General features: G+C 51.9%; 2 protein-coding genes across 2 annotated transcripts in view; both read left to right on the top strand.

The window, feature by feature from the left end:
* Positions 1-21,428, top strand: part of SDHA (succinate dehydrogenase complex flavoprotein subunit A) — a 196,393-nt gene that overhangs the window by 31,422 nt on the left and 143,543 nt on the right. The gene's annotated exons all lie outside the window — the stretch shown is intronic.
* Positions 8,379-21,428, top strand: part of PLEKHG4B (pleckstrin homology and RhoGEF domain containing G4B) — an 89,331-nt gene continuing 76,281 nt past the window's right edge. The window contains exon 1 of the mRNA XM_050795373.1: positions 8,379-8,443. Within this exon, the coding sequence (XP_050651330.1) occupies positions 8,399-8,443 (45 nt within the window). The 5' untranslated portion in view covers positions 8,379-8,398. The remainder of the gene's footprint in view (positions 8,444-21,428) is intronic.

The raw sequence follows: 21,428 nt of genomic DNA, 5'->3' as shown, positions 1-21,428 counted from the left end.
GAAACTTTTATTTTAACATGTTTCATTTTTTTTTTATTTTACTGCTCTTGCAGTTTTCACGTTTGTTTAAATTTGAAATGCCAGTGGTTTGAGGAAAAACACGTTAAGCGTGGAAGCAGAACTTCGGCAGATGCGGCTCTTTTCCTGTCTGACTTTAGTGAGGCTTTGAGCTGCCTCGCACAAGCAGGCAATGATCCGGCCCTCGCCCATGTTTACATGGGGTCCTTGTCCGCTACGTGTGAGTTCCCCTCTCTGGTGTTGCTGGAGGGGATTTGCTGAATACTAAGTGTCATTCTTAAGGGTTATACAAATTATTTAGTAATGCGCAGTGTTTCTCAGCAGCCATGTGCAACTAATACCGCATGAATTCATGAGTATTTCTGGAACCAGGAGACTTTTTAAGATCATATATTCGTTCATTCAACGAATCTTTATGGGTGTCTGTTGTGTGCTGGGCACCATTCTAGGGGCTAATATTCCAGTGGGAGAGAGAGATGCTAAACATGAAACTATAACTGGATATCAGCATAAGTGATTCACAGGGTGTGTTACAGGGAAGCCTGGATGAGAGGCAGTGGACAGGGAAGCCTGGATGAGAGGCGGTGGACAGGGAAGCCTGGATGAGAGGCCGGTGGACAGGGAAGCCTGGATGAGAGGCCGGTGGACAGGGAAGCCTGGATGAGAGGCCGGTGGGCAGGGAAGCCTCGATGAGAGGCAGTGGACAGACACATTCAGGAGGGAGGGGTCGGGCTAGGCAGAAGTCAGGGAGTGTGTGCAGGGCAGAGGGAACCGTGGGTGAAGTTCTGTGTCTGAGTGGCATGTGGAGAGGCCTGTGGCTGGAGGAGAAGCACTGGGGCCTGGCCCCGTCTCTCACACTCACACACGCCTGCTGCTCCAGCCACCATCCGTGGGTTATGGATGCAGTAACATTCGCGACACTACAGAGTCCACACCCCGGGGCCCTGGTTCTGTTTGTCCCCAGAGAAAAACAGGCTGGCCCTGAAACACTCCTGTTTCTTCCACGGCTGACGCTGGCGAGGACACCTGCAGTGTCTGTGAGGGTGCTGCCGTCTGTCACTGAGGGCCAGGCCGGGGCAGGTGCCATATGTACAATGTGAGGGCTCAACACACAGCCATTTCCAAGGCTGCGCTGACTCCACGGGAGCGTGGGGGTCTCTGAGATCCCACATCCTGTGGGTGGCCACAGCGTCCTGGATGGACCAGTGCTGCAAGAGCTAGTCTGCCAGAATGTTTCTGCAAACTCAGAAAGATGTTTTTGCTTTTTCATGAAATTACAAATTTTAAAGTATCTACTCCACCCATATTCAAGAAAAGTATAACAATTCCTCAGTATAGGACAAACAGACTTTCCACTCTGATAGGTCAGGAAGGGGGCGTCTGATACCCCACCTCCTTCTCCAGATGCTGCACCGTTTACTCCCTTTGTAGAAAGTCGGTCTCCTGTCTTTCTCTGTCTGCCTCTCCCCACTCTCCTCCCCTTCCCCCCTCACCCCTCCCATGATCCCTTCCCTCTCTCCCCCGCACTCTCTCCCCCCCGCCACCCTCTCCCAGGATCCCTTCCCTCTCTCCCCCCACTCTCTCCCCCCCCCTCCCCTCCCCCCCCTCCCTCCCTCTCTCCCCCCTCCCCCTCCCTCCCCCCACTCCCCCCCTCCCAGGGTCCCTTCCCTCTCTCCCCCCGCTCCCTCTCCCCCTCCCACTCCCCTCCCCTTCCCCCCCCCACCCCTCCCATGATCCCCCCTCCCCCCCACTCCCCGCTCCCTCCCCCCTCTCCCCCCCCCTTCCCCCCCCCCTTCCCTCCCTTCCCTCTCCCCCCCACTCTCTCTCCCCCTCCCTCCCCCCCCTCCCCCCTTCCCCCCCACCCCCCTCCCACCATCCCTTCCCTCTCTCCCCCCACTCTCTCCACTCTCCCCCCTTCCCCCCCCACCCCCCATCCCCTTCCCTCTCCCCCCCCCCCCCTCTCCCCCTCTCCCCCCCCCCCCCCCTCCCCCCCCCCCCCCCCCCCCCCCCCCCCCATGATCCCTTCCCCTCCCCCCCCCCATTCTCTCCCCCCCCTCCCCCCCCCCCTCCCTCCCCTCTCCCCCACCCCTCCCAGGGTCCATTCCCTCTCTCCCCCCACTCTCCCCCCCCTCCCCCCCCCCCCCCCCCCCCCCCCCCGCACCCCCCTCTCCCCACCTCCCCCCCCCTCACCCCCCCAGGGTCCCCCCCTCTCCCCCCACTCTCTCCCCCTCCCTCCCCCCCTCTCTCCTCCCCTTCCCCCCTCCCCACCCCCTCCCAGAGTCCCTTCCCTCTCTCCCCCGCACTCTCTCCCCCTCCCTCTCCCCCCTCTCCTCCCCTTCCCCCCCCACCCCTCCCACGATCCCTTCCCTCTCTCCCCCGCACTTCTCTCCCCTCTCCCTCTCCCCTCCTCCCCTCTTTCCCTCTTCCCTCTCCCCCCCTCACCCCCCCCTCCCAGGATCCCTTCCCTCTCTCCCCCCGCACTCTCTCCCCCCCCTCCCTCTCCCCTCTCTCTCCCCCGCACTGCTCCTCCTCCCCTCCCCCTGTTTCCCCTCCCCTTTCTGATTGGCTCTGTCCCCTTCACATTGAGCAGCTGTCCCCACCACTCTGTGGATGCTGCTCTGAGGTCACCAGTGATCTATCTGTTGCCAGTTCTCCGTTCCCGTCTTGATAGACCAATAGCATTTGGCCAAGATTTGTCATTCTCCCCCTTTTAAAACACTTTCTTCCTTGGACCTGGGACATCATTGTGTGTAGAGACCACATATGGTTCATCCATTCTTCAGTTGATGGACACTCGATTTGTTTCTGTCTTTCGGCAGTAGTGATTAATGCCATGAACGTTGGTGTACAGATATCTGTTCAAGTACCTTTCTTCCTACCTCACTGGCTGTTCCTTTGCAATAGCCTTGTTGGTTCATCCATATTTTGGATTTTGCAACCAAAGTTTTTATCTAGAAATCTGTCATAATAGCGCATTATGTTTTATAATCAGTTATAATTCATGATTGGGTGGTTACAGTACTGCTAGTATTTTGTATTGTGGTAGAGTATATGCAATAATTACAATTCTAACCATTTGTTGAGTGTACCATTTAGTGGCATTTAAATACATTCACAATGTTGTGTAACTATCACCACTATCTATACCCAACACTTTCCCTATCCCAGACATCAACTCTGTACCCGGGTGAGAACTCCCCATTGCTCTCTTCCCCAGGCTGTGATAATGTCTATGTTCTCTCCCTATGAATCTGCCTGTTCTAGTTCCTTTATGGAAGTGGGATCATACAGTATTTGTCCTTTCATGTCTGCATAAGGTTTTCAAGGTCTATTCAATTCATGCTGTCACAGATCTCAGCATTTCAGTCCCTTTTATGACCAAATAATATCCCATTGTGTGTAGAGACCACATATGGTTCATCCATTCTTCTGCTGATGGACACTTGATTTGTTTCTGTCTTTTGGCAGTAGTGATTAATGCCATGAACATTGGTGTACAGTTATCTGTTCAAGTCCCTACTTGCAGTTCTTTCGAGTCTGCAACTAGGAGTGGAATTGCTGGGTCCTATGGTACATCTATGTTTAACTCTTTGAGGCACCACCAGACTTTTCTGCAGTGGCTGCACCATCTTACATTCCCACCAACCTGTGGGTACCAACTTCTCCACATCCAGGCCAACACTCACTTTCCATTAAAAAAGTATATTATTAGAGCCATTCTAGTAGGCATGAAGTAGTATCATTATGGTTTTGATTTGTAGTTCTGTAATAACTAATGTTGAGCATCATTTCATGTGCTTATTTGTCTATCTTCTTTGCAGAAATGTCTATTCAACTTACTTGCCCATTTTTAAATTGGGTTGTTTTGTTGTGGAGTTTTAGTTCTTCGTGTATTCTGGAAATTAGGCCCCTATCAGGTACGCGATTTGCAGATATTCTCTCCACTTGGCAGACTGTCTTTTTGCTTTCTTGAGAGTGTGCCTCAATGCAAATCCAGCCACGAAGATTTACTGCAGTGTTTTCTTGGAAAGTTTTATAGTTTTAGCTCTTAAATTTAGGTCTTTGATTCATTTTGAGTTAATTTTTTACAGGTGTAAGGTAAGCTTTAACTTCATTCTTCTGCATGTGGATATCCAGTTTTCCCAGTGCCATTTGTTGAAAAGACTGTCCCTTACACAGTGAATGTTCTTGGCACCCTTGCCAAAAATCATTCGACTGTCTATGTTAAGTGTTTATTTCCAGGCTGTCTTTCCTATTCTGTTGGTCTGTAAGTCTGTCCTGACGCTCGTACTGTACTGTTTTAATTACTGTAGCTTTGGGGTAAATTTAAAATTCAGGAAGTATGTATGAGTCTCCTAATTTTGTTATTCTTTTTCCAAGATCATTTTTGCTATTTGGGGCCTCTTGCAATTCCACGTGAATTTGGGGACCTGCCTTTTCACTTCTGCAACAAAAGCCATTACAATTTTGAAAGAGATTGCATTGAATTTGTAGATCATTTTGGTTAGTATTTACGTCCTAGCAATGTTGTCTTTCTATCTATGAACATGACATTGGCTTTCCATATATTTGTTTCTTTAATTTCTTCCTCAATATTTTGTAGCTTTTAGCATATGAATCTTTCACTTCCTTGGTTAGACTTATTTCTAGGTATTTAATTCTTTTGGATGCTATTGTAAATGGAATTGCTTTCTTAATTTCCTTTTCGTATTAATTGCTGTTGCATAGGAACACAAATACCGATTTTCACATGTTAATCTTGTACCCTGTAACTTTGTTGAATTTTTGTATTAGCTCTAGTAGCTTTTTGTGTATTCTTTGGAATTTTCTCTATATACGAACATGTTACCTGTGAATAGAGAGAGTTTTACGTCATCCTTTCCAACCTGAAAGTCTTTCATTTATTTATTTTTTGTTGGTTGTCCCTGTTGCTGTCGCTGGAACTTGCGGCAGAGTGTTGAGTGGACATGGCAGCAGTGGGCACCCTTGTCTTCTTCCTGATCTTGGGGAAAATGTTCAGTCTTTTGCCATTGAGTATGATGTTAGCTGTGGGTTTTTCATAAATACTTTGTATCACTTGAGGAATTTTCTCCCATCCTTGTTTTCCAAGAGCTTTTTTACGAATTGAATTTTCAGAATTTTCAGAAGCCTTTTCTGCATCGATTGAGATGATCGTGTGGGTTTTCTCCCTTCGTCCTGCTACTGCAGTGCACGACATTGACTGATTTTCTTATATTGAACCACTCCCATGTTCCTGGGATAGATCCCACTCGGTCGTGGTGAATAGTCCTTTTAACATACTATTTCCTAACATCTTTTTGAGGTTTTTTGCACATGTAGTCATAAGGGATATTGGTGTGTAGTTTTCTTTCTCGCGACGTCTTCATCTGGCTTTGGTCTCCGAGAAGTGCTGGCCTCCTACCATATGCTAGGAAGCGTTCCCTCCATTCCAGTTTTTAAAAAGAGTTTGAGAAGGAGATCTATCACTCCTGTGACTTCTAAGCATGGACACATTCCCTAGCCCAGTCCTAGTTCCTCCTGCCCTCTGTCTGCACACGTAGTTCCACCTGTCTGGACACACCTGCATGGTAGATGGTTCTAGAACCACATCTCCAACCCAACTGCTACTCCAAGAACCAAACTCATACAGCAGGGAGTCCACTCAGTACGTTCAATAGGCAGCTCAGTCTTCATATGGCATTTCCTCCTGGACATGCTTCTCCAGTCTCTCCCATCTCAGTCAATGGCAACACCTTCCACCTGCTGGTCAGGCCCCAAATCCTTGAATTGCTGTGTTGCTGCTGACTCTTGACTGCAGACAGCAGAATCCGCTGTAGCTAATTTAAGCAGTGAAGGATATGTGTGAAGCCGTTGGGTAGATCATAGCATCCATGGGAGAGTCAGGAAACCAGAACAGCGAGAAACAACCACAACCCTGGAGAAACGCCCAGCCACGCTGTAGGACTGTTAGGGAAACCCCCACTCATTGTCCTCTGCTGCTCAGCACCAACAATGCCAGGGACAGGACCCAGAAGAACCGAACACCTCAACACCCATCTGCTGTGTCCAGCCCGATTCCTGGGTTCCTTCCCCATCTCACGTAGTGCATCTCCTGGCAAAAATGCGCACATCTGCACACCAGGTGCAAGGGATCCTGGAGTGTGGCATTGCAGCCTCCAACTTCTGCACACTGGAGGGCATACTAGGGGGTGGTGGCAGGGCCACTAATTCAGTGTCTGCCTCTATGCTGTTTGGGTTCTTTCTCTCCACAGCCAGTTTTTCAGCAGTCCTGCCCCCTCTGCCTTTACAGGTCCTGCTTTGACCATTTCCCACGATCTCTGTCATTCCCCCGTAACCCAACCTCATCACTTTCACCAAGGTCAGGCATCCACTTCCTAATCTCCTGCCTGGGCCTGCTGAGCTCTCTGAAATGTAAGTCATAACAGGTCGCCTCCTTTCCAACCCCATCCCCTCTCAGTGTCCCCACATTTGCTGTGATTGTGAGCTCACCAGATCTGTCCCCCCCATCCCACCCCACAGGGCCTTTGCGCAGGTGTCTCCTTTGCCTAGAAGTCCCAGGTAGCTTCCTCTCAGTGTCTGCTCTGCCTGCCCCATCAGAAAGGCCTTCCTTGACTGGATTTGTGTTTTCTGTCCATTGGCTTATTTCCCTCCACTGGAATGTCAGCTCCCCAAAGATGGGGGCTGTGCTGTGACTGACCAGTAGTAGTTGATGAGTAAGTACTTTTTAAATAAACCAAGCTATGTTAGTAGTCCATGTTTTGGAAAATCATCCGTAATACCATGGACCCATGGCAAAGAAGGAACCAGATCCGTAGAAACTGGGGCCGGAGAAGCTCACAAAGGACTCCTGGGCTGAGAAAGCCCCACACGGTCCTACTTTCTTTCTGCATAGTGGAGGCGTGGCAGGGGTGAGCTCCTCCAACTCCAGAAAGAGTGAGATTCCGGGCTGCGCCCTGACCAGGCGCCTGGGTCGCTGCTGACCGTCCTGGAGGTGCTGAACAGGGATGAAACCGTTTATTCCGGAGGCATGCCAGCATTCTTAGGTCCTGCTCTGGCAGGAGCTGTGGGGCCACACAGGTTTAGAAAGGTGGTTTCCATCCTGCACAGCACCCTGGGCAGTACTGTCACGGGGACGAGAGGAGGATGAGGCAGGGGTGTCGGGGCCATCAGGTAGGGGTCGGCACAGAGGGACACCCAGATGCCCAGCACAGAGGACAGGAGCAGGTCAGCTCAGGCTCAGGGATGGGGCTGGAGGTTCTAGGAAGCAGAGCAGGTGGGCAGGGCAGGGAACAGTGAGAACACAGGTGTAGATGGAGAAGCAAGGAGGGCGCAGACAGGGATCCCAGGGAGGAGTAGACAGAGACTCAAGGGAGGCTTGACAGGGATCCCAGGGAGGCTGCCTACTGCATAGGAGGGAGGCTCTCCGCTGTGTCCCTGACCTTCATCCACTCTTTAACCTGTGACGGAAACGGAGCATTATCTGTAAATGAGCACATCTGTGCTGCAGTTTTTGGGATGGTGCCAGGGTAGGGGTGAGAGACAAGAAGTTGAGGGAGGTTTCTAGATGGAGGTGAGGTCCCTGTGAGGCCCTCCTGGACGGGTGGACTCGATGAGACCCTCCCTAGCTGAGTTCCCAGCAGGAAGCCGGTGCCCAGAGCAAGAACCCTACAGCCGCCTCCCTGGACTAACGGACGGGAGAGGGACTTTGTTTTGGGAGGTTCTTTGTAGATCAAGGCATCAAAATTGCACCTTTGGGGAAAGCACGTTCCAGAGCGCCAGACACCCGAGGCGCCCTGAGTGGGGGGGTGGCGGAATTCGGGGCCCCAGCTAAAGCCCTCCATGCTCCAGGCCAGGCGCAGGGCGGCCCCTGGACGGAGGGGAGGGTCTGGGCCGTCCACACCTGCAGAAATCCGGCGCCTTTCGGCCTAGACCAGGGGAAATCGGGTCCCGTCCGCGTACACTGGCAGAACTCAGGAGTCAGATCCTCTGCCCTGGAACATTCGGATTTGTGCGTCCACGTTATGGAAACCAGGGGCCCGTCCGGGGGCGCGGGCGGCAGCCACAAAATGGCAGGTCCCGAGCTCCGGGCTCCGAGAGAACAAAAGCAGAAGCCGCGGCCGCCCGCGCTCGGGGAGGAGCCGCCCAGGTGGGCGCGTCCGGGGCCAGGCGGGAGCCGCACAGCCGGGTCCCGGGAGACGCCCCGCCCAGGCCGGACCCTCGGAGCCTCCTCGGGGAGACCCCGGCCCCGCCTCTCTCTGCCCCGGATCGGGCGGGGCCCCGGGAACGCGCGCGGCGAAGGCGGCGTCGGCCCAGCGCGCGGCGGCCTCGGCGGAGTCAGTTCGGGGGACTCGGGGCCGGGATGGGTCTCAGCGCAGCCGACGGCGGGGGCGGCCCGGGCGCCGGGGTAAGAGGGGGCCCCGGGGTATGAGGGGGCGCCGGGGTGTGAGGGGGCGCCGGGGTGAGAGGGGGCGCCGGGGTGAGAGGGGGCGCCGGGGTATGAGGGGGCGCCGGGGTATGAGGGGGCGCCGGGGTGAGAGGGGGCCCGGGGTGAGAGGGGGCGCCGGGGTGAGAGGGGGCGCCGGGGTATGAGGGGGCCCCGGGGTGACAGGGGGCGCCGGGGTGAGGGGGGCGCCGGGGTGAGAGGGGGCCCCGGGGTATGAGGGGGCCCCGGGGTGAGAGGGGGCGCCGGGGGGGGGGGCGGGGTGAGAGGGGGCGCCGGGGTGAGAGGGGGCGCCGGGGTGAGAGGGGGCCCCGGGGTGAGAGGGGGCGCCGGGGTGAGAGGGGGCGCCGGGGTATGAGAGGGGGCCCCGGGGTGAGAGGGGGCGCTGGTGGGGGCGGGCGGGGTGAGAGGGGGCGCCGGGGTGAGAGGGGGCGCCGGGGTGAGAGGGGGCGCCGGGGTGAGAGGGGGCGCCGGGGTGAGAGGGGGCCCCGGGGTATGAGGGGGCCCCGGGGTGAGAGGGGGCGCTGGTGGGGGCGGGGGGGTGAGAGGGGGCGCCGGGGTGAGAGGGGGCGCCGGGGTGAGAGGGGGCCCCGGGGTGAGAGGGGGCGCCGGGGTGAGAGGGGGCGCCCGGGGTGAGAGGGGGCCCCGGGGTATGAGGGGGCCCCGGGGTGAGAGGGGGCGCTGGTGGGGGGGGGCGGGGGTGAGAGGGGGCGCTGGGGTGAGAGGGGGCGCCGGGGTGAGAGGGGGCGCCGGGGTGAGAGGGGGCGCCGGGGTATGAGGGGGGCGCTGGCGGGGGCGGGCGGGGATCGGGTGAGGGCGGGTGGGGGCCCGGCGTGGGGGCGCGAACGTCCAGCCTGGGGGTCCCGCGGCGGCTGCTGCAGGAGCGGGAGGGAACTGCTTCAGGTGCCCTTTTCCTCGTAGCCTCAGGAATACTCGGAGGAGAAAGAGGCTTTCAGGACAGATTCGCCCTCTCGGTGCCTGAAGGGGAGCCGGGGGAGGGGAGTCTGTGAAATCTCGTCGCCAAAACTGAGAGTTGCGAAGTTACTTTTCAGTTCAGGCCGGTGGGACAGAGCAGTGACCTGTGGTGGCCGGAACAAAGAGAATTTTTACTTAAAAATACCAAGATTGACTTTTGTGTTGGAATGCCAGTTGATTTAAGTAAGAAACATTTCCTAGTGAAACAAGACAATTATTTCAGGTTTGGGGAAAGAGTGATAAAGCTGTTTTCAGGTTTTCATGTGAGTTGCAAAAAGTACGTTGGGTTTGCCTTTCCCTGTTCCGAGTGAAACTAAAGAGTGGTTGAGGTGTGGTAATTACACTCTACTTCTGTTACTCAACAGCACTTTTGCCTAAAAAGTTTAGTTGGTATGTCTAGATGTCTAATTAAGAATTAAAACCTATAATTAAAAAATTAAGTTAAATGTCATTGAAACGGGGCATAATGGATACTTTTGGCTGAGCCTTAGGCAGCGGGTGGGCCCTGAATCAGGATTCCTGGGAAGGTAGGTTTCTCAGCCTTCCGAAGAGATTTACTGTAAATCTTCATGTAATGTGGACAAAGGTGAGTTTTAGCTTTCAATTTCCCTGAGCCTGCCTCGAATTCACAAAATTCCAGGCTCTGTGGGTCAGGGGGAACTTGAGATCTTTTTTAGGAGGCCGACGTTTCCGAGATTCAGTGAGATATTCAGCATTTCCATTCCCTGTGGGATCACAACCCACTGGGCAGCAATGCTTGGTGACCCCCACCGAGAAGTGGGTTCAGACTTCTGTTTCTGAGGAGACACCAGGTTTTTATTTCACTGTGTGGCATCTGGTGTGCAAATGCAGGTGTGGCCTGGGCTGGGAGCACACAGGTTCTGACCTCGCAGCCAGCCAGGAGGCCAGGGCGTCAGGTCCCCTGTGTTAGCCAGAGGCCCCTCATCTTTTAGCCTGGTAGAGGGGCGCTGCTGGCCTTTCTAGTGGGTGGGTCTAGTCTGAAATCGCCTTTGTGGGCTCTGTGGCACTGGCTAGCTCGCCGGCCGGCCGGTGGTCTCACAGAAATTCTTCATTACCTGTAAAGTATCCAAAAAATGCTGAGCTGAGGAAGTAATTTGCCCCAAGGCTATCTGAGACCTGTGTTCAGAGGTTGTATCATCCAGCCAAACACAGGAGGCCCCAGATCCCCAGATCTCAGAGATTTTTGTGAGAAATCATTTGAGTCCAGCTCAGACACCTCTGCCTCCCTCCTTCCAAACAGAATGAGTTTGTTCTCTCTTTGCGTTTGAACAAAAGTCAGGCCATCTAGAGCCTCCTAACCCTCACCTCAGACCTCCAAGGTGGGGCTTCTCATTCTGTAGACAGTGGAAATTGAGGCTTCAACACCTGCCTGGCGTCTCCCTGCCGAGAAGCAGCAAAGCTAGGTTTGAGCCAAACTCAAGGCCCTGGTTCTCCTTCTCCCCTCAAGGTACCTGAAATGTTGGTGCCTCTCCTGGCTGACACAGCATCAGTGCTTCTGTGCCCTGGGGCAGCAGTTCTGTTCCCCACCTGGGTGCCCCCACACCTGGCACAGCCGCTGCTCCCTATGGACAGGCCAGTGCTGTTGGGTCCAGCCAAGACCGCAGGTGCCACGTGTGTGGTGAGGGGCTCCCTTCTTCCAGCATGCTGTTGAAGACGGAGCCTCAGACTTTGTCTGACCTGAGAACCCAACATGCTTCTGGGCAGGGGGGGAGTGAAGAGGAGTAGGCTGGGATGAGTGGGTGGCAGGTGGAGGGGGTTGAGAGGTGGCAGGTTCTGTCCCGAAAGTGTTGGTCCTGGGCCTGGGAGTCTGGACTCTGGTGAGCAGAAAGCACCCACCGTCTCCCTTTACCATATGGGGGGCCCTGGGGGTAGGTGTATGTGAAGTGGGTAACAGGCTTCAGACCCCGACCTTGTGTCCAAAGAACAGGCTTGGGATCTTGGAAACCAGCATATCCACCCTCCATGAGCTGTTGTCCTTTGGGCCAGTAGCTCAGCCTCTCTGAGCTTCAGTCTGTTCATTGTTTGCAGGAATCATCTGTGCCCCACCTACCTCTCCGAGTACCCTAGAGTCAAACTTGAAAAGAGATGTACACAAGCTGTTTACAAGGAAACAGTTGCACTCTTCACTTACTTTACCGTCCTTTAACACAGTGTTCCTGAATTGAAAGCTGCCTGTGTCGTGATATCTGGGACACTTTTCTGGGCCGCAGTTCACACCTGGGCCCAGGTTCTCAAAGACAAAGCTTTTGAATTATTTTAGATTGATCTTACAAAATTTTCCCTGACAGAAAATCACACTGTGCGAAAGAGATACTTTGTGGTGAATTTCTTTGACATGTTAAAACTGCTTAGGTTTCTGAGGCTGACACAGCGTGGATGTGGGTTCTGCACTGGAGTCGCTGCAGTCAGCCAGGTAACAAGAATACGCCTCCCCTGGAGAAGCTAAGCCTGCCCACATCCACCCTGTGCCCCTCAACTCTGGTACGCCTCACCTTGAGAGGGCTTTCCGGGCACCCTGCCTGCATCGTCAGCCCAAAGCCTCTCTGGCCCTGAGGAGGGTCTGCGTACGATGGTCGGAGCCCACGTCACCGTGCCCTGTCTCGTGCCAGACCCCGTGTGCCCAGGGAGCATTGCCGGTTGCTTCATTCCCCAGCTTCTGTGGTGCTCAGCAATCTGTCCATCGTCTCTGGTAAAGCCCGGATTCCCTCCCTTCCCAGCCTTATTCTAAGACAAATTTACCTTTGGTTGCTACGTAGATGGGCGGAGCCTGCCCTGTGGGACTCTCCTTGCAGGCTTCCCACCTGAACATCATTCCTGAGACTGTCAAAAATAGAAATGACCCTCCCCTTTGGTGTCTGGTGGAGGGAAAGACCCACTTTTCCAGTGTCTAGTGGAGGGGACCACCCACCCCTTTGGTGTCGACTGGAGGGGGATGACCTACCTCTCTAGTGGCCATTGGAGGAGACCACCCACCTCTTCAGTGTCTGCTGGTGGTGATGCCCTCACTCCCTCGGGGTCTAGTAAAGGAGGTACAGTTTGGTGGAAACTTTTGCTGAAGTTCTCACTTGCCTTTAGGCAGTGGCATATTTCCGTGCATTCAGTGGGACATCGGGGATTGGAATGAGTTTCTGAAAGCTCGTGGTCCCTAACTCTTGGTATAATAGAATGAGACATAGGACGTTTGGTGTGGGTGGTGGTGTTATAGTGCTTTGGGATTCAGGCTGTGCACACACTGGCCCAGGTCAACTTTTGGTTTCCCCAGTGAAAAGGAGGGGAAGGCCCTGGTCCTCACCTTAATCACCTTTAGTGTTGAGTGGTAATAGCTTTGCAGTGTGCTTAGAGCAGTGTGTGGAGCACAGGAACTGCTCAATAAATGTTAGCTATCATTCTATGATTCTGACATGAGAGAGAGGGAGATTTTTCTAGAAATAAGGAAAAAAGAATGAGTTCCAATTTTTTGTCAAAGGTCTTAGGGAAAAATATTCAATGAAATTATTTTCATGTTGTTTATAGTCAAAGATATCACCAATAAATAGGAATTACAACTATAATATGTAGTATTTTAGCAAAACAATCACGTAATATTTTAAAGAAGTATTTTGTAGAAGTGCCCAAATTATTAGGCGATGAACCCCACTGAGTTCCAGGGTTCCTGAGTTTTCTTTATGGATTGTTGAGAAAGATAAAAGAAGACCACCTTGGAGCCTGTAGGACCACATTGGACACAGGAATGAGTATTCGTGTGTCTGGAGGCTGGAGCATTCCATGGCAGCAACCCAGAGAGTCACAGTGACCACTAAAGCCTCCAAGACAAAGATACCCTCTCCCCAAAAGACAGCATGTGAGAAGAAAAGCATAGGGAAGGGGGTTGTTTGGGAAAGATTACAGCTAGGGTGGGAGTAATAAATGCAGGGAGAGCAACGGTTCCAACAAATGAGAAAAAAAAATTAGCACAATTTCCACAAGGTACTAGGACTAACTTCTTGAAAAGAATTTAGCAAAGTGAAATTTACATAACGTAAAATCAACCATTTTGAAGTAAACAGTTCAGTGGAGGTCAGTACATTCACAATGTTAGGCAACCACCACCTCCTTCTGAATCCAGATCATTTTCCTCATTCCAAAGTCAAAACCCTTTACCTGTCATTCTAGCTCCAGATCAATTTCATCATTCCAAAGTAAAAACCCCTTACCTGTCATTCTAGCTCCAGATCATTTTCCTCATTCCAAAGTAAAAACCCCTTACCTGTCATTCTAGCTCCAGATCGTTTTCATCATTCCAAAGTAAAAACCCCTTACCTATCAAGCCGTCTGTCCACATTCCGTCCTCCGCAGCCCCAGGCAACTCATCTGCCTTCTGTCTCTATGGATTTATCTATTCCAGACATTTCATATCAGCGGAATTGCACAATATGTAGGCTTTTGTGTCTGATTTCTTTCACTTAGCATGATGTTTGTGAACCTCATCTGTTGCAGCATGTATCAGTATTTCATATCTTTTCATGGCTGTATGACTCTCCGCTGAATGGATAGACCACAGCTTGTCCATTCATCTGTTGATGGACGTTTGGACGTTTTCTTTTGGCTTCTGTGGATAGTGCTGCTATGAACATGTGTTTATAAGTTGTGTGTGTGTATATATATTTGCATTTCTCTTGCATATATACCTGAGAGCGGAATTTCAAGATTCGATCATAGTTCTGTGTAACTTTTTGACAAACCACCAGACTGTGCCCACAGCAGCTGCACCATTTCCATTCCCACCAGCAACTGCACAGGTGCAGTTTCCCCACATCCTCACCAACACTTGTTCTTTTATATTTTTTACGTTATCGTTATAGCCATCCTGGTAGATCTGAACCATTATCTCAGTGTATCTATATATCTTTTGACCCATTTTCTATTATTCAGTTTATCTATATTTTCTTTTGTTGCTCATGCTTTCAGTGACTTTTTTTTTTTTTTTTTTTTTTTTTTTTTTTTTGAGACTGAGTCTCGCTCTGTCGCCCGGGCTGGAGCGCAGTGGCCGGATCTCAGCTCACTACAAGCTCCGCCCCCCGGGTTTACGCCATTCTCCTGCCTCAGCCTCAGGCGCCCGCCACCTCACCCGGCTAGTTTTTTGTATTTTTTAGTAGAGACGGGGTTTCACCGTGTTAGCCAGGATGGTCTCGATCTCCTGACCTCGTGATCCACCCACCTTGGCCTCCCAAAATGCTGGGATTACAGGCATGAGCCACCCCACCAGCCGAATGCTGTAGCTTTATAATAAGTTTTGAAATCAAGTAGTCTGAGTATTCCAACTTGGTTCTTCCATTTTTTTTTTCAAAAAAAATTTTTGGGGGGACCGGGTATGGTGTCTCACGCTTGTAATCCCAGCACTTTGGAAGGCTGAGGTGGGTGGATCATGAGGTCAGGAGTTTGAGACCAGCCTGGCCAACATAGTGAAACCGTGTCTCTACTAAAAATACAAAAAATTAGCTGGGTGTGGTGCTGTGCACCTGTAATCCCAGCTACCTTGGAGGCTGAGGCAGGAGAATTGCTTGAATCTGGGAGGCGGAGGTTGCAGTGAGCCAAGATCGCGCCACTGCACTCTAGCCCAGGTGACAGTGCGAGAGTCTGTCTTAAAAAATATGTGTATATGTATATATATATGTATATGTGTGTGTGTATGTGTGTGTGTATATGTGTGTGTGTACATATATATTGCAATTTTGAGGCCCTTGCAATTCTATATGAATTTGAGGATCATCTTTTTCATTTCTGCAAAAAAGACCATTGCAGTTTTGATGGGGATTGTACCGAATTTGTAGATCACTTTAGGTAGTCTGGACATCTTACATGTCAAGCCTCCCAATTCATGAACACATGATATCTTCCATTTACTTGTGTTTTCTTTAATTTCTTCAGCAATGTTTTGTAGTTTTCAGCAAGCAAGTCTTTTACCTTTATATTTAAATTTATTCCTAGGTATTTTATTCTTTTAGATGCTATTGTGAATGGAATCATTTTCTTAATTTCCTTTTCAAAGTATTCATTGCTGGTGTATAGAAGCATAACTAATTTTTGTGTGTTGTTCTTGTACCCTGCAACTTGGCAGAATTTATTTATTAGCCGTCTAGCTTTTTATGGATGTTTTATATCAAGGATTATGTCATCTGAACACAGAAATGGTTTTACTTCTTCCTTTCCAATTTGGATGCCTTCTGTTTCTTTTTCTTGTTTGATTACTCTGACTAGAACTTTCAGGACAATGTTGAATAGAGGTGTAGAAAGCAGGCATCCCTATTTTGTTCTTGATCTTGGGGAAAACTTTTAGTCTTTCACCATTTGCGTGTGATATTAGCTGTGGGTTTTTCATAAATACCTTTTACCATATTGAGGAAGTTTCTTTCTGTTCTTGGTTTTCTGGGTCTGTTATCTTGAAAGTGTGTTGGAGTTTGTCAGAATGCCTGTTCTGTGTCACTTGAGATGATCGTGTGAGCTTTTTTCTTTGTTCTGTTAATGTGGTGTATTACATTGATTGGTTTTCTTATGTTGAAGAACGCTTGCATTCCAGGAATAATTACCACTTGGTCACGGTGAATAATCTTTTTAACATGCTGTTAGATTTGGTTTACTAGTGTTTTGTGGAAGATTTAGAACTAACTTTTTGACTCCGCTCTTAAATCTCATTATGTTGTATGAAAATACATCTTAAGAACGTAAATTTTAAAATAAGAAATGACCTCTTTGAGAAACAAGTTTGTGCCAAAGGCCAAAATATAAAATTACTAGAAAGTCTGCAAAAGTTAGTAAAACGAATGCGTAAGACTTCAAAATGTAGCTAACTGGAAAAAAGTCTGTAGGGGAAAGACTGTTGTGAAGTTAATCCATATAAAACCCTCAAGTAGTCCCTGACATATACTAGAACTCACATCAGTTTCTGTCATTTTGTTACTGTTATGAGTATAATTAAGCTACATTTTTTAGGATTTGACTATATTTTGTAAATGGAAATACCACTACTAAAACCAGAATGCTATAAACATAATGATATCTTTTGTTTCCAAAGCTGACCTACTAGAGCAATGTAAAAATAATAATAAAAGCAAGATATTTTGGTGGCAAAGTTATCTCAGGGTAGACACTGCAACTGCCAGTGCTGCAGGCGAGTATTCTCGGGGCAAATGGATTAAACGTGTGGCACCTGCCCCGTCTCTCTTGCCCCTGCTCCCGCCTGTAAGACACGGGCTCCCCTGTGCCTTCCTCCATGAGTCAGAGCTCCCTGAGGCCTCCCCAGAGGCAGAGGCTGCCGTGCCTCCTGTATGGCCTGCAGAATGCTGAGCCAATTAAACATCTTTTCTTTATAAATTACCTAGTCTCGAGTATCTCTTTATAGCAGTGTGAGAACAGACTAATACAGACAGCACCGACACTAACACTAGCACTAATACTCCACCAATGGCTTGGGCCCCCTTGGGACTCCTAGGGTGCTCACGGATTTGGGGCCCTGCCTGGGCTGACACCTGTGTGACACATGACTTTTTTCTGCTGAGGCTGATGCTGGCTGTTTGTAACCCTCAGGTCTTGGAGCAGGTGGTTATGGTGAGCAGATCTGGTAGAGTCTTCTTGCTAGCACATCTGGCTGAGGCTCCAGGTGAAGCATCAGGAAATTTGCACCTCTCCATTGCAGAGTTACCACTCTGTTCTCTCCCTGGGCCCGATCCTTCCCTGGCCTAGAACAGGAGCCTTGCCCTGGGATAGCTGCAGCATTGTCTGTCTTCAGCCTTGTGAACTTAGAGCCAGTGCATGGGGTTGGACCAACACCACCTTCCCCCCCAGGTCCTGTCGCTCCCACCGGGCACGTCCTGTGAAGTTCAATGCCGTGTGAGTGGGTTTTCCCAAGTGCTTTGTTCTAATTTTTCCTTTCCCATCTTCGTTCATGGGCTGACACTTTTCTCAGGACTTTTTTTCTTTTTCTGCTTGGATTCAAACAATAAGCAATTGAGGAGAGAGTCTAGCAACCCCTACTCTGGTAGAAGAGGGAGTTCAGCCCAGCAATGATCAGAGAACACACCGCACGCAGTGGTTTCCCCAGTTTTCCCTGCGTTTGTCTTTATATCCCTGAAACTTGCTTGTGTACATAACTGTGTACATTGTCCCACCCTCAACTCTGGATATACGGCCATTTCCTTTGCAGAATTCCCGCCAGATCCTTTTCTGTTCCTTCTTAAAAATTGATACGTAATAGTTATACATATTTTTGGGTGCATGTGATATTTTGATACATGTATACAAAGTGCTATGATCAAATCAGGGTGGTTGGGATATTCGTCACCTCAAACATTTTTCTTTTGTGTTGGGAACATAGTGATTCTCTTCTAGCTATATACAGTAATCTATACAACAAATTATTAACTATAATTTGCTTACTGTGTTATAGACTACTAGAACTTATTCCTTCTATCTGACTGTATTTTTATACCTCTTAACTAACTTCTTTCATGTTCCCCTTTCCTTTCCCAGCCTCTGGTAACCACTAGTCTACTCTCTACCTCCATGAGATCCATATTTTTAGCTCCCACATGAGTGAGAACTTTTGAAGTTTGTTTCTGTGCCTGGCTTATTTCACTGAACCACAGCCTAGTCCCAACACCAGTTCCTAAACAGCCTCAGCCCAGTCCCAGCACTGATTCCCGGACACCCTCAGCCCAGTCCCAGCACTGATTCCCAGACCCGTCCCGGCACTGACACCCACCCTCAGCCCAGTCCCAGCACTGATTCCCACACCTCAGCCCAGTCCCGGCACCCGGACACCCTCAGCCCAGTCCCGGCACTGATTCCCGGACACCCTCAGCCCAGTCCAGGCAGTGATTCCCGGACACCCTCAGCCCAGTCCCGGCACTGATTCCCGGACACCCTCAGCCCAGTCCCGGCACTGATTCCCGGACACCCTCAGCCCAGTCCCGGCACTGATTCCCGGACACCCTCAGCCCAGTCCCGGCACTGATTCCCGGACACCCTCAGCCCAGTCCCGGCACTGATTCCTGGACACCCTCAGCCCAGTCCCGGCACTGATTCCTGGACACCCTCAGCCCAGTCCCAGCACTGATTCCCGGACACCCTCAGCCCAGTCCCGGCACTGATTCCCGGACACCCTCAGCCCAGTCCCGGCACTGATTCCCGGACACCCTCAGCCCAGTCCCGGCACTGATTCCCGGACACCCTCACCCCAGTCCAGGCAGTGATTCCCGGACACCCTCAGCCCAGTCCCGGCACTGATTCCTAAAGGCAGTGAACCCCTCAGCCCAGTCCCGGCACTGATTCCCGGACACCCTCAGCCCAGTCCCGGCAGTGATTCCCGGACACCCTCAGCCCAGTCCCAGCACTGATTCCCGGACACTGATTCCTAAACAACCTCAGCCCAGTCCCAGCACTGACCCTCAGCCCAGTCCCGGCACTGATTCCTGGACACCCTCAGCCCAGTCCCGGCACTGATTCCCGGACACCCAGTCCCAGCACTGATTCCTGGACACCCTCAGCCCAGATCCCGGTCCCGGCACTGATTCCTAAACAACCCTCAGCCCAGTCCCAGCACTGATTCCTGGAGCCCAGCCACCCAGTCCCAGCACTGATTCCCGGACACCCTCAGCCCAGTCCCGGCACTGATTCCCGGACACCCTCAGCCCAGTCCCGGCACTGATTCCCGGACACCCTCAGCCCAGTCCAGGCAGTGATTCCCGGACACCCTCAGCCCAGTCCCGGCACTGATTCCCGGACACCCTCAGCCCAGTCCCGGCACTGATTCCCGGACACCCTCAGCCCAGTCCCAGCACTGATTCCTGGACACCCTCAGCCCAGTCCCGGCACTGATTCCTAAACAACCTCAGCCCAGTCCCGCACTGATTCCCGGATACCCTCACCCCAGTCCAGCAGTGATCCCGGCCCAGTCCCGGCACTGATTCCCGGACACCTCAGCCCAGTCCAGGCAGTGATTCCCCGGACACTCAGCCCAGTCCCGGCACTGATTCCTGGACACCCTCAGCCCAGTCCCGGCACTGATTCCTGGATACCCTCAGCCCAGTCCCAGCACTGATTCCTGGACGCCCTCAGCCCAGTCCCAGCACTGATTCACTCACAGATGTGCATGTGCCAGTAATTTAATTGCCGGAAAAAACTCAACACTCTTAAAAGAAGACGACAAAATCCCTCTGTCAACATGCAGTGTCCACCGTATCCAGCACGTAATAAACATTTCTAAAATAGGGATCCTTCAAGGAAGAAAATCATTATAAAGGGGTGTAAATGTTCCAATATTAATTACGTTGACAACCAGTAACCTGATTTAAAGTGGTTTTAAAATAATTTTCTTCATCTCAATAGATAATAAACCTGATTTTTTTACACAATTTTGAAAAGAGGAAGAGGGCTCTATTAATCACTGTACAGTATACACAGTAATTATGATAATAATCCATTTTTCTGGTGAGCAAGGCCCCATGGCAGCCCTGCCCAGCCTCAGGCAGAGACTCTGGTAAGTTGTTTGACGTCCTTCCAGCTGCATTTCAACCACCAGTGCCGCTCGACTCAGATTAAAAGGTGAAAGATGCTTTAGGAAAAGCACAAGAATCATGCGTAGTTTAAATCATATCTGTGGTTTTTCACTAACACTATAAATTACAGCCTTCCTGCTGTAAGACAAAATCAAATCAGAACAAGATGCCAGCTCCCTCCACGGTGGAGGAACACTGCGCAGTGGGCGAGGGCTGTCCCGGGTTCTCCTGTCCTGAAGGTGGAGGAACACTGCGCAGTGGGTGAGGGCCGTCCCGGGTTCTCCTGTCCTGAAGGTGGAGGAACACTGCGCAGTGGGTGAGGGCCGTCCCGGGTTCTCGTGTCCTGAAGGTGGAGGAACACTGCGCAGTGGGTGAGGGCCGTCCCGGGTTCTCCTGTCCTGAAGGTGGAGGAACACTGCGCAGTGGGTGAGGGCTGTCCCGGGTTCTCGTGTCCTGTGTCCTGAAGGTGGAGGAACACTGCGCAGTGGGTGAGGGCTGTCCCGGGTTCTCGTGTCCTGAAGGTGGAGGAACACTGCGCAGTGGGTGACGGCTGTCCCGGGTTCTCGTGCTCCTGTCCTGAAGGTGGAGGAACACTGTGCAGTGGGTGAGGGCTGTCCCGGGTTCTCGTGTCCTGAAGGTGGAGGAACACTGCGCAGTGGGTGAGGGCCGTCCCGGGTTCTCGTGTCCTGTCCTGAAGGTGGAGGAACACTGCGCAGTGGGTGAGGGCTGTCCCGGGTTCTCGTGCTCCTGTCCTGAAGGTGGAGGAACACTGCGCAGTGGGTGACGGCTGTCCCGGGTTCTCGTGTCCTGAAGGTGGAGGAACACTGCGCAGTGGGTGAGGGCTGTCCCGGGTTCTCGTGCTCCTGTCCTGAAGGTGGAGGAAACACTGCACAGTGGGTGAGGGCCGTCCCGGGTTCTCCTGTCCTGAAGGCGGAGGAACACTGCACAGTGGGTGAGGGCTGTCCCAGGTTCTCGTGTCCTGTCCTGAAGGTGGAGGAACACTGCACAGTGGGTGAGGGCTGTCCCGGGTTCTCGTGTCCTGTCCTGAAGGTGGAGGAACACTGCGCAGTGGGTGAGGGCTGTCCCGGGTTCTCGTGCTCCTGTCCTGAAGGTGGAGGAACACTGCACAGTGGGTGAGGGCTGTCCCGGGTTCTCGGGTGACGGCTGTCCCTGAAGGTGGAGGAACACTGTGCAGTGGGTGAGGGCTGTCCCGGGTTCTCGTGCTCCTGTCCTGAAGGTGGAGGAACACTGCGCAGTGGGTGAGGGCCGTCCCGGGTTCTCGTGTCCTGAAGGTGGAGGAACACTGCGCAGTGGGTGAGGGCTGTCCCGGGTTCTCGTGCTCCTGTCCTGAAGACATCTCCATAAGGCTAATTCCCGTCGCGGCTGTGGATTCCCAGCTGTGACTGGGGGCCCTGCCCAGA

The sequence above is a fragment of the Macaca thibetana genome, chromosome 6, assembly GCF_024542745.1.
Source record: "Macaca thibetana thibetana isolate TM-01 chromosome 6, ASM2454274v1, whole genome shotgun sequence".
Lineage (NCBI taxonomy): Eukaryota > Metazoa > Chordata > Mammalia > Primates > Cercopithecidae > Macaca > Macaca thibetana.
This window is presented reverse-complemented; position numbering and strand designations above follow the sequence as displayed.